Here is an 18241-nt window from a genome sequence, read left to right as displayed (position 1 = left end):
AATGCTTCGCGCATGCTATGTCAACGACATTGCAAACCTTCCTCAGACATTTTATTGGAAGATTACATAATGCAGTGCAGAGGGACAGACTAGGAAAATACAGCATAAGGAAACCGGGGCCGGCCGATTCACCAAAACAACTTCAACCGAATGATTTAGATGAGGAAGAAAGGAAAGGATCTTACACGCACCCCTATTCCTCAGACTGAGGAGAGGAGCATTCCCTCCCCAGCCCACGCTCAGTCGTTCCAGAGAGATTGCTCTTTCAGTCAATTTTTTCTCGTGGAGCCAGACATGGCGGCGGAGACTGGACCTGCATACGCCCCCCCCCCCGCCGCATCCCGGGGACCCCCGCTCACATCTCAGCACATCAGCCGTTTGATCACTCGAGTGGGCATCAAATGTCACCCAGAGGCGCAGGGGACCGGCTCAGAGCAGGAGCTGGGGCCGTCCATGGCAAGCTCTGCAGCCCTTTCATTTCACTCGGTTTCCACCTAGCATCACGGCCTCGCACAAGACACACAGAATGTGGCAGTTTTAATCAGCTGCGAAATGCTAGGTTACCCAAAGCTAAGGTCATCTTGGGCTGTGCCGCAGTAGCAATCCGCGTTGTACCTCTCCTGCTGACATGAAAATATATTGCTTTCCCACCCCTGACTGCGATTCCGATTCCAACATTTTGGTTGCTTAGAGTCGCGTTTGGCACACTGGATTTCGCTCTTGCCCGATTCCCCTGGCGTAAAAGTCAGTCATGCCACGCTCTAGTCTCATTTCCATAAAATTGAAACTAAAAGGTCCCTCGTGCTCCCCAGATAGAGACGTGTTAAAGATGACACCGGTGGTAGTGTTTGAGCTGGAAGTGAACGTCCTCCTGTTTGTCTCTCTGATACTTTTGAAAAGCAAAGGGTGATGCGAAGGCTCTCAAAGGCAGCCAGACAGTTTGGGAAGAGGATCAAAAATGCACTGCACAGGAGGCTCTGAGCTGGAAGACACTTCCACAGACGTTATCACAGGAAAGTCATTGAGATCCCTGTGTTGTGGGTGTCAGTCATAGGGACGTTGCAACACTGATTAAGATCTCTCAATTTTTTGGGTATGAAATTTAGAGTTTGGATAAAACATGGTACCTCATCACCTTTCACAAACAAGCATTTGCAATGCAATAGGTCTCGCAATTGCAAGATTTTGAGCTATTGGCAATTTAAATAACAATGCCTTTTATTTATGTGTTTAAAAAACCTGCAATTATAAAAGGCATTGTCATTTAAAATACCAATATGTCCGTGTCTAAAATGCAAGACCTATTGCATTGCAAATGCTTGTCTTATTTCTCTGCTCTCTAACTCTTGTGCTGTCTCTTCTGAGCTCCCATTTCTCACAAGGAGGAAGGGAAGTGTCACTCTAGTAATGATATGTAGTTCCTCGTTGCCTTTGTTTTCAGTCTCTCAATATCTTTGCAGGTATCAGCAGTGTCCGGGAAAATGGGGATTATAGCACCGCTGTTACCTGCTTCCAAGCCGCAGCCAGTCGGGGCTACAGCAAGGCACAGTACAACGCAGGGGTGTGCTATGAGCACGGGTATGGAGTGCGCAAAGACCTGGAGAAGGTACCTTTTTCAGTCCTTCAGTTCCCTAACCATGTTTTGAAGATTTTCTACTTTTTTTGCAGTTGTGACCTTCCTTACTTTCAGTTGTTCCGTTCTCTGCTTCATCGTATTGTCGTTCTACCGGTCTCTACTCCAGATGTTGCCATCTCACCCTTTTCTGCTTTAGCCATATCTGCTGTTGCGCCTTCTTCTGTTTCACGGGTTAGTTTCTGATCCCGCACTATTTGTCATCGCCACCTTCCATACTTCTTCCTTATTTGCAGTCTCCTATTTCAATTGCACCCGCCGTGTTTCCGGTCTTTTCCTCTCCTCGAGACTTGCTTTCACCATCGGTCCTCGTGTTATGACCCTTCTTGCAGGCGCCCCATACTCTGCTCCATCATGCAATGCTATCCCTGCCTAATCAGGGACTGTTTGCAGTCCTTTCCTGTTGTTTGTTTCTGCAGTGTTCTCTTTTGTTCCCCTTCCTTGGTCAGATTGTGTGCAGTCACTCCCTTCTTTGAGTTGCATCTTTCGCTGCTCATATCACGGTGGGGAGGCCCTTCCATTGGTTTCTTTTGATGGGGCGGACTATTACCGTGACCGCTTTTTATTTTATTTCCCCTGTAGGCCGCAGTGTATTACCACCTTGCATCAATTAACGGCCATCGCATGGCACAGTATCGCTATGCCAGATATCTGTTACACCACAAGGTTGGCGTGGAGGCTGAAGAGCGTCAGCAAGCCCTCAAGATGCTGGAGCAGGCAGCTGAAGCCGGGCTGAAGGAGGTAAAGTGCTCACAAAAAAACATATATTGTTTGTGCACTAGTGGGTTCCGCGTTTTTGTTTTCAGTCACTGATATTCCTGCTTGCATTCCAGGCACAAGCTTACCTAGGAGTGTTTTACACCAAAGATTCCCACATGGATCCTCAGAAAGCTGTGAAGTACCTGCGAAAAGCAGCCGATAGTGGGGTAATTGCTTTCTTGTTGTTGTGTTGGTGTGTTTTATATCGCATGTGAAAGTTGGTAATGTATTAAAATGGGAAATATCAGTTATCCTGGATTTGTTTCTCTGGATGTTTTATATGATGCTAACATGCTGTCTGATGCCCACTTGCAATAGTACTGAGACGCAAATCATACAGAAATGTCAGAAACATTACAGTAAACTGTGGGAGGATTGCACATTATCATATGTCCTACAAGGTCCTCCCAGGTCACTAAGGTTATTTGAAAAATGGCAGCAGGATAAACTGCCACGGTTACCCTCTGTATCTTTTTGGGTCGAGCCTAAGGGCAGCGTGCAAGCGCTGCTCGCTCTGCGAGGCATGCTGTATTAGGGTATGTTCTTGAAGCGTCTCTCACACTCTGCCCATATTTGTCATTGGCTTATGTCCTTGCCCTTCAAAAATGCTGGCTTCTGATTCGTTAGTAGGCTTGTTAGTCCCTTCTAGGAACCGCCTTGTCTCCGTTTGTTACCGCCCATAAGGACTGGACCTTTTACTTCGTTGTTACACGGTACATGTTATATTGGCTGGAAGCACTCGTTTCTTTAATTACTTTCTCCTACTGGAAGCACGACATGCGCTGCTTCAGCTGGTTTTTAATGATGTTCCACAACATTGCAGCGCGCCGCACGCTTTTAGTAATGTATGTATTTTAATTACAGCGCGGTCTGCTTTAACTATAGTGGCCGCGCGTATTCACAATGAAGCCGCACCAACCACAGAAAAGGGACAAACCAGTCACGCTGGGCAAACCTGTTGTGGGAGGGCCTTAAAGGACTTCGGCCCTGCGTCGGTGTCCGTCGCTAGCTCCGAGCACAGGAGCATTGCTCCCGCCTGATGTACTGCTCTGGTTTGGTTTTTTTCTTTAGGTTGTGGGACTTTGTCCTGTTTTCTAATGCAACTGCAGGAGGGGCCCAGGTTGGAGCGGGTCCTCGCGCATGGACCTGGGAGGGACACTTGCCTGGAGCGGTGTTTTTGGAGGCTGCGAGGGAGCTAGTTTGGTTGGACGCTTCGTGCTCCATTGGATTAGGGGTATTCCGCCTGTTGTCTGGGGTGCTGTGCAGAGTGTTCCACGGGGCAGTGGAGTAGCGTATGTGGCGGTGCCTCTGATGTTGGGTGCGCGCCCTCCCCCTCAGGTTATAGTGAGCAAAGGGAGCGGACACGTGTGTCTACGGTGGTGCGATCGACCTCTTAGGGGGCCTTGTGTTTTTTTATTTTTAAAAGCACTAGACAATACAAGCATTTGCAATGCAATAGGTCTCGCATTTACGCGAGTTTGAGCTGACATTGCAAATGACAATGTCTTTTATTTTTGTTTTCGTTTTTAAAACATAAATAAAAGGCATTGTCATTTACAGAGCCAATAGCTTAACCCCTTGTGTGCCACGCCCTTTCCCCGCCCTGTGCCGGGCGTTGCATTAGCGGGCGGGGTTCATGACGAGCTGGACTCATCATGGGCACACAAGGGGTTAAACTTCCGTAAATGCGAGACCTATTGCATTGCAAATTACCTCTTGCAACAGAGATTTCCTTCTTGGTACCCTGAAGACTGTTCGTCTTTTATCTTTGCTGGCATAGTGCATTTCACTCTTCCATATGAAATTCATCTATGCACTCCGACTCCCAGATGATTCTGACTGCATTAGAGAAGAGTTTGTTTTATGACAATCTCATGTTTCCCTTTCACCGATGGCCTGGATATATGAGTGAGTGAGTGAGAGAAAAAAAAATGTCACCTACTGGAAACTACTCTAGGTCTCTCTCCAGTCCATATGACTATCACAAGCTTCCTCCCGTCCTCTCCTTGCCCCTTAACCATGCTATACCCTCCTCTCTGCCCCCACCCCTGTCCCCAGTACAGTTCCATCTTCCTTCACACACCGTAGAGGCTCAGCACTGGATCCAGTGTAAACATCCCTCGTAGAGCAGGCACAGGTCTGGGGCTGAGATCCAGGCTTCCGTCAGGCATGGAACAAATGAATGTTAATTCGGATGCATGTTTCTGTGTTTTTAGGATTCCCAGAGCAGGTTCCACTTGGGCGTGTGCTACGAGAGTGGATTTGGAGTGGATTTGAATTTGCCCGAAGCAATTCAGCATTATGAGAAGGCAGCATTGGAGGGACATTCGGCTGCACGAGAGAGGCTGCGCAGCATTCATCAGAAACAGATGGAAGGTATGTGACCTCCACTCACTGGCGGCCTTCTTTGGAAGCAAGCAGAGGCGCGGAGTACCAGGGCTCTGTTACATGAATGGCATGAGGCTGGGAATAGGTACTGGCTACATGTTTGGCCATGGAGCCATGAGCTCGGTTCTAATCTCATCTTTGCCATTTAACCATAGTGAGTGATCCTGTGTACGTCACTTTTCTGTTTGTTTCTTAACACGCTCTATATTTCATCATTTTTCTTCAAAATTCAGTAACAACTAGAAACAGACTGATTTTACATGGTAGTGCAGCAGATGTTCTTGTTAGTCAGGGGTAATTATTATTGAGTTCAACCGCAAACCTGCAGCCTGAAAAGCAGTGCTAGCTCCAAACATGAAGGGCAAGAGAATTGATAAATACAGCCAAGCCACGTTTGCAGTTCTGTTGATTAAAACCAATTAGGTTCCTCCTGGCAGATCTATGAACATTATGGTTTGTGTCTCAGCCACAGTACTTTTTACATTGACCTCTGCCTCACTTTAGACTAATTCGTACATAAACGTCATCACTTACAAAGTGCAGCCTTCAAAGTGATTGTTGGAACTTGGCATTATCTTCTTGCCACGTACATGTCTGAACTGTGCCTAACAGCTGCCTCCAAACTGGGAACTCAAATCTATCCCTTTAAAGTCTTGGCCAGGTTTGAAGTTACTATTTTATGCACCTTGCAAACACTCTTTTTGTGTTTGAAAAGCTTTATTGGAAATTTGAAATAAATAAAGACAACAGCAATAAATATAGAAATTCAAATACAACAATGTCACAAGAAAATTAGCTGCTGATGGAAGGGAAGAGAAAGCAATTTATGGGATTTATAGAAGGAAGAGAGGGGGGAGGAGAGGTAGGAGTGAAAAAAGAAAGAGAAAGATATGCTAAATAAAGATACTGTAAATGTCTAAAATGAAATATAAATACATCAAGGAATACGCCAATATATATAATAATAACATTAACAGGGTAAATAAAAGAGAAGAGAGACTAAATCTGTTCACTGAAGCTTGAAATTTTCAGAGGATATATGCGAAGATTTTGTTAAAACAATTCAGTCCAAATAAGTGGTAAGGGGCAACCAAAAAAGATCCCTGTTCATGAGTGGTTTGCAAGAAGAAGCGAAAGCGATATCAAGTCTATGGAAATGACAGAGTGTTCCACCAATGTTGTATAGACAGTTTGTTGAGATTTTTCCAATTGAAGGAAATGTGTTGAAAAGCCAAAGCAAGCATGAGGTCAAAAAGACCACGGTCATGTGGAGGGAGATCTAAAGAATCGGAAAGACTTCCAGCAAAGAGAAGAGGTATAGAATAAGGAATGGAGATTGTAAACAAACGAAGAATGCAAGTCCAAACTTTCTCCCAAAATTTAGAGACTGAAGGACAGAGAAAAAGAAGGTGAAAAAGATCCTCATTAGAAGAACCACAAGTCCAACAGTTAGTCAGCAGTAGAAGAAAAACGAGCGAGGGAGACAGGGGAAAGATAAAGTCTGTGATAAAGGAAAAACAAAGATTGGGAAAGAGAAGCAGAGCGAGACATTTTTAAGGATCTGGACCAGAGTTTATCCCAAAAAGTAGTAGGCCATTCACAACCAAGATCCGACTCCCAAGAAAGTTTTAATTTGGACTTAGTGCGATCAGGATTAGGGGCAGAGTAAAATTTGTATATAAGAGAGCCTTTAGGGAGCGTAAGAAGTATAGTTAGCAGAGGGTTTGGGAGATCAGATAAAGAAGAATGATGGAGGGAATAATAGATATCAAGAATAAGTGCCATAAGAGTAGAAAATCTTTATAAAAAGGAACGAGGACAGCGAAACAAGGATTGAAACTGAGGAAAAGAGCAAGGAGAAACGCCATCAAAAAGCTGATTGACCCATAGAATGCCTTTTGACCTCCAAGCGTTCCAGAAAATGGGCCTGTTATTAAGTAGAATGAGCGAGTTATGCCAGATAGGAGAGTCTAAAAAAGATGCATGGGAAACTGTGGAGGGCTGAACTAAAGGCTTCAGGAGAAGACCAGTATGACGAAACAAAGGGAGGGAAGTATGAGAAGTCTTAGCAGAAAAACATATAACTTCTTTGAAGGAAAAAGGAGATAATAGGGATTGTTCAATGTAGAGCCAAAGAGGGGAAGAGGAAGGAAGGTCCGAAGCGAGCCAACGTGAGACCTGACGTAAAGAGAAAGATTTATAATAAAGACGAAAATCTGGGAAATTCACACCACCATTAGATTTTGATTTCCGAAGGGAAGATAGGGCTATTCTAGATTTTTTGTTATTCCAAAGAAATCTAGAGAGACATAAATCAATACGTTTAAAGTAAGTAGAGGGGATATGAACGGGAAGCATAGAGAGGATATAAGTTAAAATAGGGGAAATCATCATTTTAATCGAATCCCGCCGACCCCACCAGGAAAGAAAAAGGGGATTCCAAGAAGTAAGTAGATTTTCAATACGAGAAACAACAGCAGACATGTTTAGTTTAATAGAAGAATTAATAGAATTGGAGAACCAGATGCCTAGGTACTTTATTTTTTAACTATTCCAGGCAAAACCAGTGGAAGAGAAGAGATGAGGAAGACAGAATTTAGTGAGAGGGAGGATTTCAGTTTTGTGAGAGTTAATCTTTTAGCCAGAGACCCGCGAAAAAGAATTAAATTCGAGAAGTAAAGGTGGAATAGAGGTCTCGGGAGAAGAAATGAATAAAAGGATGTCTTCAGCATAAGCAGAAAGTTTCAATTGATGAGCACCATAAGGAAAACCGGAGATAGAATCATTGTTACGGATAGAAGTCAAAAAGGGTTCAAGAGCCAAAACAAAGAGAAGAGGGGATAAGGGGCAACCTTGATGAACACCACGTTGGAGAGGAAAGGAAGATGACACGCGACCATTAATAAGGACCGAGGCTTTGGGAGCAGAATATAATAATGAAATGAGTGATATAAATTTAGGACCAAAGTCATGCCAGCGTAAAGACGCGATACAAACCGTATCTAGCACCAAGAGCTCGTAGAGGTGGACGAAGATTCAGAAAGTCTTTCCTTCTGGAAGCGGTGGCATTGGAAACATCCTGAGACAAAAACACCTTCTGGCCCAGCCAAGTAATTTGCTTTTTAGATCTAGCTGCAGAAAGAACCGAGAGGAGATCAGTGAATTTAAAAAAGAGGATAATGACCCCACGTGGTTTAACAGGAGCTGATGCTGTTGAAAGAGGCGGGTGAGGACCGAGCCTGTGAGCCCTTTGGATGCTGAGTGAAGTAGTAGGAGGCATATCCAGGAGCTTCGGCAAAAAGGAGGTGAAGAATGAGACAGGGTCGTCCCCTTCGAGAGACTCAGGCAAACCATAAAGGCGAAGGTTGTTCCTCCTATTTCTATTTTCTAAATCTTCAGTGTGTTGCTGAAGGCTGTGGACTGTTTTCTCTAAAGACGAAATTCGCTGAGAATTGTCCTGTACCTGAGGAAGTAGGGATTCCAATGAGGACACTCTGTTCTCCATTGTAGACCATTTGTCTTCCAACAATTGCATTTTATTATTGGTCTCCTCCACAAACTGACGTAAAGCACGTATCTCCTCCAAAAGAAGTTCCATTGATATGGGGTATGAAAGCTTATCAGGAGATGGAGGATTGTGCTTCAAACGCTTAGTTGAGGAGGTAAAACGGAGATGCTTTGTTTGAAGCAGCCTGTGAGGATGCAGAACTACAAGTCGGATTTACCCGAGCCATCTGCAATGTAGTAGAAGGGGATATTGGTAATGACACAGCTGGAGAAGCTACCAATGGCCTTTGTCGCGATGGTACAAAAATAAATGTCTGCTTACGCAATTTACCCATAAAGAGCGAACAGTCAATGGGTAGAATGGACGATGCACACCGCAAAAGGAGTGTGGTGTAATCAGCCATGAGTCAAAAAGAGAAGAAGCACTTTGGCACATGAAAAACCAACAACTTATAGAGTCACAGACCTTGAAAAAGGTAATATGCTGGCCAAATGGTAGAAAAACAAAAATGACGCTAGTTATGAGGGTGCAGATTAGGTAATGAGGCACATTAGATCAAGCAATATCTGCAACTAGAAAAGAAATGCACATTTGAGAAAATAAATATGGCCTCATTGTGAAAAAATTCAGGCTAAAAAATGAAGGGCGTGATGAAAAAATAGAGAGTAGAAATTCCCTGGGATGAAGAGTGTTCACAACTTGAGGGAATAACATAAGCATGCTTCATGACAGGCAGCACGTGAGGAAAAATGTCCCAAGTCTATAAGCAGAATAAAACCGCAAAGACATACACTCCAGGAAGAGGAAAATATGTGTATGTCACTTTAAGAATCCTTCAGGGCGCCATGAGGGGGTTAACAGATGTTCCAGCGTGTGAGCCGAGAGATTTCACAATGACGTGAAGTACTTCTGAGGAGACGCGCGCTTTACTGAAATGGCGGACGCTCCAGAGCAGAGGAAAGCTGCAGCAAGTAAACACAGGTGAGTGCGATGCGCGTTAAGCAATACGCGTTGGAGAAGAGCTCACCAGACTCCTCGCATGCTCCGACCAACACACGAACCCATAATCATAAAAAACCGGCACAGGGGATGCGCCAGTAAACTGAATATCGTCCCGGTGCGGCGGAGGACGACCCTTAGGCGGCCATTTCGTTCGGCGTCGAAGCCCACCTTGCAAACACTCTAATACAAATCTTTTAAAACAGTACAACCCACAGTGCCATGGCGGCTCACAATCAGTGCTGCGCCTCCACACCCATTTTAAGGGTCTGAACTTTACACCGCAAGAGTTTTATTTACCCAGTTATTTTCCTCAAAGGTTGTCATTGGGTAGGTGTTCAAATCAGGCAGCACCACAATACTTTGGGAATAATATGCCTTATATACAAAGAATGGATTCGGTGGCAGTGGTCACAGTTTCTACACTGACTTTTACCAAATGCATTGGTATTTTGTGAACAGGCCTGTGTAATAATAGGTCAGTCTGTAAAATATCCACTCTAAGTAGGTCACAATTCGCTCTATCTCATGGATATTAATGAGGTAGGTCTCGAATTGCGACCTGCTGTTATTCACTGCCATTACAAGGATGGTGGTCTGCTGGGGTCAGCCGACCACCATGCCTGTGATTACTTTAAAATAAAGAAAAATTTTAGGAGTAAGCAGTGGTTCCAATGACTATGGCCTACTCCTAAAAAAATGTTTTGTCAATATTCACAAGGGGAACGTAGCTCCTTGGGGACCTGTTCCCGTTTGTGATTGGGTTACCACCTCCTTTGAGGTGTTGCAACCTATCAATGGTTGGTGACCTCAGCATGTATGCTTTAGAAGACATTTAAAGTAGTAATCAGGGATGCCTGCGTGGCTGAACATCTAGGGGTCCTATGGGTGCTGCGGACACAATTAGCCGCACTAGAGAGACACAGCTGGACATTGGAATTAGAGTACTTTACATCTGGTGATACATCTGGTGATACAAAAGTACTAGTGGATATCAAATGCAAACTGAGTACGATGAGGTGGCCATTAGAGAAACCCATTACCTAAGCAAGCAGAGAAGACCATAAAATATGGGGAAGGAGATGGGCTGGGAAAACATTCCCTCTGCTGCTTTGCAAATCCTGGGCTAGTGCTTATGTTACTCAGCTCATGATGAGCAGGATGAGACCTACTCTAACACAGATTACCCAGTTCAAACATTTTTACTCTTTTACAGTGACCTTGATAAAACCACTGCCAAGCCCACATCGAAACATATTCATGACTATTTTGAATCCATCCATTTTCTATGGTTAGATGATGCACTTAGACAATACTTAGCCTACCATTTTCTGACAGAAGACATAGAACAGGTGACCCACAACATTCCGGGAGATAAGGCACCCGGATCAGAAGGCCTAACGCCTTTGCTCTATAAAGAGTATGAGCCACGTTTGATGGCAGTATATGAAGAAGCCCTACACACGAGTAGATTGTCGCTCTCCCTTTGCAAGGCCATAATTGTCACTATATTAAAACCAATAAACCCCAGTAAAGATGTGATTCCTATAGACCACTCTAAGATAAATGCGGATAATAAGATTCTAGCTAAATTAATAGCCAACAGGTTAGCTCCACTGCTGCGGACGTTATCCGGCCCGACTAGTCAGGATTAGTTCCAGTGTTCAACGCTGCACTCTAGATCCCCAGTTGAGGGCAGTTGATATTTTCCTTGCCGCCACTAAAGTATTTGATTCGCTTAGTGGAAATATATTTTCATGCTCCTGGAACGGATTGGTCTTGGTCACCAATTTCTGAAATGGATTAGCCTGCTTTACGAGGAGCCCATAGCACGCCTTCATATCAGTGAAGTAGCAATCTGTATGTTTACCATCACCAGGGCCACCAGACAAGGCTGTCTCTTGTCACCTTCTTGTTTGTGATTGCTATGCAGCCTGTTTCCAATACCATTTAGAGGCTAGACTACATAACTAAAAGACTAGTGATATCCAGGTGTGCAGGTGACCTGCTGTATGTCTGAGACCCCACGACAAACGTTTCACTAATAACATCAGGAATTCACTAAATGTGTCTGTTTTACTGGAATAACCATAAACTGGGCTAAGCATGTCATGTTTCCACTTACACAGTCTACTGGCAATATTGCCCTTGAGTTTCTGTTCAGTTGATCTGAGACTATTAACAAATATTTCGGTATATGGATAAACAGCGACCTAGATGATGTGACATAGGCATTATGGGAGGACACTGATGTGGTTGGAGGAGAAGATGCCTGTTTGGTCGAGACTGCCGATATCTATGGCAGGTAGAATTGCAATTGTCGAGATGGTAATTTACCCCAAGTTCGTATACCTCTTTGTAAATATCCATCCCCCACTTTCTAGACACTTCTTCAGTCGCATCTGGTCCAGTCTCATTAGCTTAGCATGGGTGGGTACGCAACCTAGAGTTCGCTGGGAGGTTGCTTACTCTACCTTTTAAACAGGAAGGGCTATGCGCACTGTATTCGGAGTTTTATTGCTACTTAGCTCAGGCCGAGTTTGCTTACTGTTGGCACCCCCCATGTCCTCTCTGCCACGTGTCACTATTAAGACAGATAATAAGGCACCCTGCGCACTCAGCACTGTTGTATGCAAAGCTAAGGGGAGCCCTACAACTGAAGTCGATCCCGTGAGACGCAATGTGTGGCTTTGACATTGCCTCTGGCAGCAGGTAAAGCTAGACCGCCTATTCGTGAGCATGATCCCAGACATACAAAGAACCCAGCACTGCCGCTGACTGTGCATCGCAGTCTTCCTCCAAATGAGGCGCCTACGGTGGACCACACAAGGACCGATCTTTCCAAATGTCACCTTCATGACAATACAAGCCATGGGAGAGGACCCCACTGTCCACCCCTTACCTTCTGGAAGTTCGCTGTTAGACGTCGTCATGATCCATAGACTCAGTGCTACCTGCAGAATAGTGTATAATACATTTCCTAATGTTCCCCAAATGTTCCATGCACTTGAGATGTTGTTAAGATGTTGTAAAGCAGCTAATTACTCGGTTGTACCCAACCATGCAGGAGAAAGCCCCCGTTTGTAAACCAAAAGCGAGAGCCCTCTGCCAGCTTGACCTAAACTCTGAATTTACAGAAACAAATGGCTGTACTGTTCCAGCCAGACAGGCACACTCTCACCTAATTGCTAATTGGGACTGATGTGCATTAAATACATTCATGGGAGGGCCTGCACCCCTGTGTCAATTTGTAAAATGGGCCTGGTCGATGGTACCTGCTGTGGGAGATGTTGTGGTGTACTGGATGCGGATTTTTTTGCATCTGTCCTGGAAATGCCCCCATGTGGCTGCTTTGTGGGCTTTAGTGTTAGATACATTGATTTTTAAGTACAAAGGACTCCGCTGACAGCCCTGTTGGGGTACCTAAAAGATGTCCCAAAAGGGGTCCGGTGTTTAACAGCCCTTCTACCGGTTTTTGCCAAAGGACAGGTAGTCCTGCATTTGGGGTCCCGCCGCCATTTTCCTCATTCTGAGAACCGGATACAAGCCGATGTTTACTGCCAAGAGCAATGTGAAAACTACTGGACACTTATGCCATCCAAAACGAGACTAAAAGATGTCTGGGGACCACTTGTTAGATACTTGTCCCTGAGAGCAGCAGGAGATGGATGACAAGACAGGTCCGTATGCGGAGTCAGTGGATGACACTGAGCCCTTGTAAATGAGATCTGATGTTTAACTGAAATCCCGCTGGAAACGCATGTCTGAAATGTGTTGACTTGTAAGATACAAGCAGGTAGTTTGAGGTGAAGAGGTGATGGTGATCTGGAAGGAGCCGGGGGAGGTGGTGATGGACGACTTTCTAAAATAACATGATTGTGATAAATGCCGAACAGCTGATGTGTGCGAAGCTTTAACAATGTGAATAAATTGTGTTTTGTTGTAATGTTTCTTGACAACCCGAACATGTGTTATACAGCTAAATGACTTTTGTTATTGGGATGTACTCTGAAAAGTTTGATAACTTCAATAAAAATAAAAAAAAACCTATTAATGGTTTGTGACTACAAAATCGGATACCCTGACGAATCGCAAATTGGAAGAGATGCCCTAAAGAGCCCCTTACAATTTGTGGTTCAGTATGTACTCAGAAACCTATATTCCGATTCGATAACATTTGTACCTAATCGCGTTTTGGGTTTTGTATGTACACCAAAGCTATTTTGCTGTGGCACAGGCTCCAATTTTGCAAATCCTATCCTTTGTGACCATAAAATAGCTGTGTACATAAGTCCCAGAATGCCTAAAGCAATGCAATACTGTTTGCGGGATTATTGAGGGGAGTAGCGAATACAAGGACGCTAGAATGATGACATTTGTTGCAGGAACCAGTTAATCTGATTTTAGTTGTGCTGGATTCAAGACTTCTGCTGATTGCAAAGCTGCGTCTCCGCACAGACGTGAGGAGGAAACCTAGCTGTTATTCTTTGGTCTATGGTAGTTGACCAGTACTTTCTGGTTTCTTTACAGACCTGCTGCACTTTCGTCCACATCACATGAAGACCATCAACTCTTGCCCACGCCTGTCCTCCATGGATGGAGTTCCAGCAGAGTCTCCCCGCTTTGGAGTGCCCGGTTCAACTCTCCACCGGAGTCCTACCTTCCACCTGAGCCCAGCCTTCCATGCTGGCAGCAGTGCCATTCACCTGCCACACTCAAGGAGCACTGGCAGCCTCAACATCCTGGCTGACCAACCCCTTGGCTTTACTGATGGTATTGGGAGTCCGGTGCCTTTGGGGGTGCTGCCACTCTCCTCAATGAGAGCGATTGGTGTGGGCTGAACACCAAAACCACATTTTGTATGCATTTGAAAAGGATACCTTGTCTCATGCACTTCTCCTAGCTATAGTGGACTGCCACCAAATCAGCTGTGGGCGCGCGACGCCTGGCACTCTGCACCATCCATAGACCTTTACAAACTGTTACATGTAACCGTGAAAGCAGGTGGTTTGCCAAGTTCCTGTGCCAAATGCTCGCTATCTGCATATTTGTTTAGTATGTCGGTCGTTCTCAGTGTAAGGTACTATGTAAAGCTTGGAAAGCGCTGATGTACATCTGCATACACGCATAACCATATTAATTTAAGAACCTCTTGCAGCTTTCTGTTTGGGGGAATGTTGTATTGAGAGTAAATAAGTTACGCTTCTGCCTTCCCCAGACAGTGGTTAACACTGCAGACTTTGCCTGTGGGTCCCATAGAGGTAGGGGGTATTGAAGTTAGACTTGTATCATCGACAGGCGCAGAAATAAATGTATTGCAGATTTTGCTGTGCGCTGGAAGCGCTAAAGTGTACGCTACTTTCAGAAATACTTGCATTGATGATCAAGGCGCTGACAGAAATTTTAATTTTTAGTGCCTTGCTATAGAAGGGGGAAAAGTATAACTTTTGAGATCCTATACGCACAATGACAGCTCTTTCCAAAAGACAAGTTTTTGTATTCATGTGTTTTATTTTGTGTTTTTTGCTTTGTGTGGAAAGTTGTATGCATGAATTCCGCAGACTGGGGGTGGGTAAGAGGGTATGAGGTGCAAGAGGACATATACTCTCCTAGCAGGCGGTATGGGATTGGATCAGTATTATGTATAAGCTTTAAATACTTCTGTCACTAGAGCATATGAACACTGCACAGTTTTCCATTTATTCAGGAATTCCATATGAAAATCTTGTCAAAACATTATATTTTACAAGTATGCATTTAGTGTGTTTCGTACTTGATAGTCCGTCATCTGAATTTCCATGGATAGTTTGAGAAAATAATGAAAATATGTTTATTATGTTCGGATCCGTATATAATTTATTCTTACTTTTCACTACTAGAATATTGCATTACCGAGGATTGGTAAAACAATAAGAACAAAATCTGCTTATGTTGTAATCTGCTAAAGTTGCTGGGCTTTCATTGGGAGGTTCCTGAGGAAAAGGTGCTAGTGTAAGCAAGTTTTAAGCAATCCAGTCCAAACGTAATTTAAGGGGGTTCTTGTGCAGTTGAAGTAGCTCAGGAGAATCTGCTGCTTTGGACACTACGCTGCATACAAACTCTTACTGCAGCCAGAAAAACAACTAATATGTAGGTTGTGTTTTAAACACAATATATAAGCTTTAAAGAGTACTGGCCATGGAACTATGCCCTATTTTATGGGTGTTGATAGCACTTATTTGTAACCCTATTGCTGACACGTATGTCGCCAGTTTAAAAGTTTGGCACAGTTCTCTTTTTCTGATTATCTTTTTTCTGTACTTATGCCTTCTGCCCCTTCTGGGGTATAGGCAACCAACCAGGACTTTCCAGCCAGCTCTGTCCTGGGATTTTCTTTGAGTCTGACTCCAGGTGTAACCTATCTCTTTGCAGTCAGCTTCGACGCAAATTGTTTCTTGGCCTTCCTCTTTTCCTTTTCCTTTAAGGGTTCTAGGTGAGGGTTTGCCTAGTAGTGTTTGATACGGGCTTGCGGAGGGTGTGACCTATCTAACCCCAGTGTTTTTATTTCTGTTCATTAACATTATAGTATTCTTGCATTGGTGAACACACTTTATATTGTTTAAGAACGTCCCTTACCTTGTTTGGTAACTGGTCCCCACCACTGGTCATTGCTTATGAAAAATTTCAGCCAAATCATGTAAAGCTAAAACATTTGTATTTGAGCGCACATCTGTGTTTTTTTTAAGACTGTCCATTAAAGCCATAAACATTTTCCACAACCAAATGTATCTATTTCTAACTTTGGATAGTTGTGCTATGGATGTCTTGCTTGTATCTTCTACTGATGTAATGGCATTTCAGAAGCAATATGCCTGGCAAACTTAGGCTAAAGAGCTTGCTCTTGATGTCTGGGAGGTTCTGCAAAATGGTGTTCTTCATGCAAACATTTAACTGATTCATAAACAGCGTGAATGTCAGATACAGAGTTGTTCAAATTTTCAAAAATAGCCCATCTTGGAGGGCTCGGCCTGCCGCGAGCCCTTGCATGTGTGTTAGTGTCCTACCTTTTACCGCATACCTCTCCGTACGGACCTTATAATGTAAATTATGTTCGAGGCATGTGGGCTGCTGAATTCATATCTGTGCATAGATCGCCGCCTAGTGTTGGGTCCGGATGTTTGCACGTTGTTGTCCTGGAAGAGTCTTCGAAGTATCACGAGATAGGTGACTCCTCCCCTGGACCACAGTGCGCATGGGCATCCTCTCCATCCTTAGATTGTTTTTTTCCGCCATTGGGTTCGGATGTGCTTATCTTAGCTCAAGTTAGGAAAATTTAGTTTAAGGCCAAAAGGCCTTTAGTTTTCGTCGGTACTGTTCCCGTTCGGTATCGACTGCTTTCTTGATTAGTTTAGAAACCTCTTCCAGCCTTTCGGATCCGTTTGATCCGAACATCGACCTTACATCGACGATGGAATCGAGGACCCCATTCAAACGGTGTCCTGTATGCCACGCCAAATACCCACACATCGACGTCCACCCGGTATGCAACAAATGTCTCTCACCGGATCACGACGAATCGAAATGTATGGCCTGTGCCCGATTCCGATCGAAGAAGACTCTCCGGAATCGACGGGCAGCGAGATTAGAAGCGCAGCAATCGGCGCCTGCCCCGGCCAACATCTTCAGCACCGAGGACGAGGATGTAGAGAGCGTGGAAGAAGTAAACTCCAGTCCCGCTTCCGAACACGATTCCCGATCGGAAGACGCCGATGAAGTGCTTTTTCACAGGGAAGAAGCCATCGACGAGGTAGGGGACTACGATGAGGCCTTTGGGGCCGAAGAAGATAGCTCTAGCGAAGAGCCAGGCCTACCCGTCGATACGGAGGCCGTCAAAGTGCGTCATTCTACGGCTCAGGTCGAGGGATCGCCTCCGGGCCTTACCAGAGATCAATCCCAAAGTTCTTCGGCCCCGCCTTCGGGCCCGGCCTCGAACATCCAGCACGAGCCATTATTACCAAAGACGACTGGATTCCCTTCAACGAAACCGAAACCAATCGTCGCACCAGTTCCACCGAAACCAAAAGTGAAACTGGCCGTGATCGGCTCGAAGCCCTCGAAGACCTCCACTCCTTCGACGCCAACAAAGACCGTCGGCTCCGAACGCACTAAGAGGGATTTCGGCGCCGAACTCGCTGCAGCGGATATCGGTACCGACCCGAAAAGGAAGGCCCTCGGTCCCACAAAAGCGCCTCGGCCCCTGGCACCGAAGCAGTCGGCCCCGACCACCAAAGTCAAAATGGCCGCTCCATCTGAGTCCACTTCGAAGACGGCGGCACACGCCAAGTCATCCACTCCGACGACCGCTCATACCTCTCTTCGGATCGATGACCCTGTGGCTCCAAAGCAGTCGACGCCTACCTCCACGGTACCGACCGGCACCAAAGAACCTTCGGCGTTCTCGGTGCGACAAGTCGCGGCGTCGTTGCAACGCATCAGGGAACGGGCAGCCCTCCGATCCACGTCGGGCCCCGACACGAACAAGGCTCCAAACGCACCCTCGGCGCCAACCAACATCACTTTTGGTTTGCCGCCATCCACGGCGCCGAAGATGTTCGAGATCCAAACACGTGTCCGCCAGACACAGTCCCCATCTACTGGACACTCACCTTCTGAGCCTTCACAGCCACAATTCATCGACGCCGACATTGGCAGACTGATGCTCCGCAAACGGAAGATCACGCCAGAGAAGGGCTTGGACTCCTACAGAATACCTCTGAAGCACAAATTGCCAGCCGGAACCGGTTCTGTTGAACGCTTGCAAACCTCCTATCAGTCCTTTTCTCCTCCGCCTTCCGAAACAGACGCAGTGGAGGACTACATGGGTGATGATACCACCTACCCTGGGGATGTCGATCCTTATGAACAGCAGGACCCAGATCAAGCATGGGATGACCCTACAGACCAGGGTACCGCGC

At 45.3% G+C, this 18241-nt stretch overlaps 1 protein-coding gene across 2 annotated transcripts in view; it reads left to right on the top strand.

The window, feature by feature from the left end:
* DELE1 (DAP3 binding cell death enhancer 1) overlaps positions 1–16050 on the top strand; it is a 59654-nt gene extending 43604 nt beyond the window's left edge. For both annotated transcript variants that reach the window (XM_085617764.1, XM_085617762.1), the window contains exons 8-12: positions 1461–1606; positions 2216–2374; positions 2467–2559; positions 4609–4768; positions 13818–16050. In XM_085617764.1, coding sequence (XP_085473890.1) covers positions 1461–1606; positions 2216–2374; positions 2467–2559; positions 4609–4768; positions 13818–14128 — 869 coding nt within the window. In that variant the 3' untranslated portion in view covers positions 14129–16050. The remainder of the gene's footprint in view (positions 1–1460; positions 1607–2215; positions 2375–2466; positions 2560–4608; positions 4769–13817) is intronic.
* Positions 16051–18241: the final 2191 nt, after the last annotated feature.

The sequence above is a fragment of the Triturus cristatus genome, chromosome 7 (genome assembly GCF_964204655.1).
Source record: "Triturus cristatus chromosome 7, aTriCri1.1, whole genome shotgun sequence".
In the NCBI taxonomy this organism is placed as follows: Eukaryota; Metazoa; Chordata; class Amphibia; order Caudata; family Salamandridae; genus Triturus; species Triturus cristatus.
The sequence above is the reverse complement of the archived record's forward strand: the minus strand, read 5'-3'. Positions and strand labels throughout refer to the sequence as shown.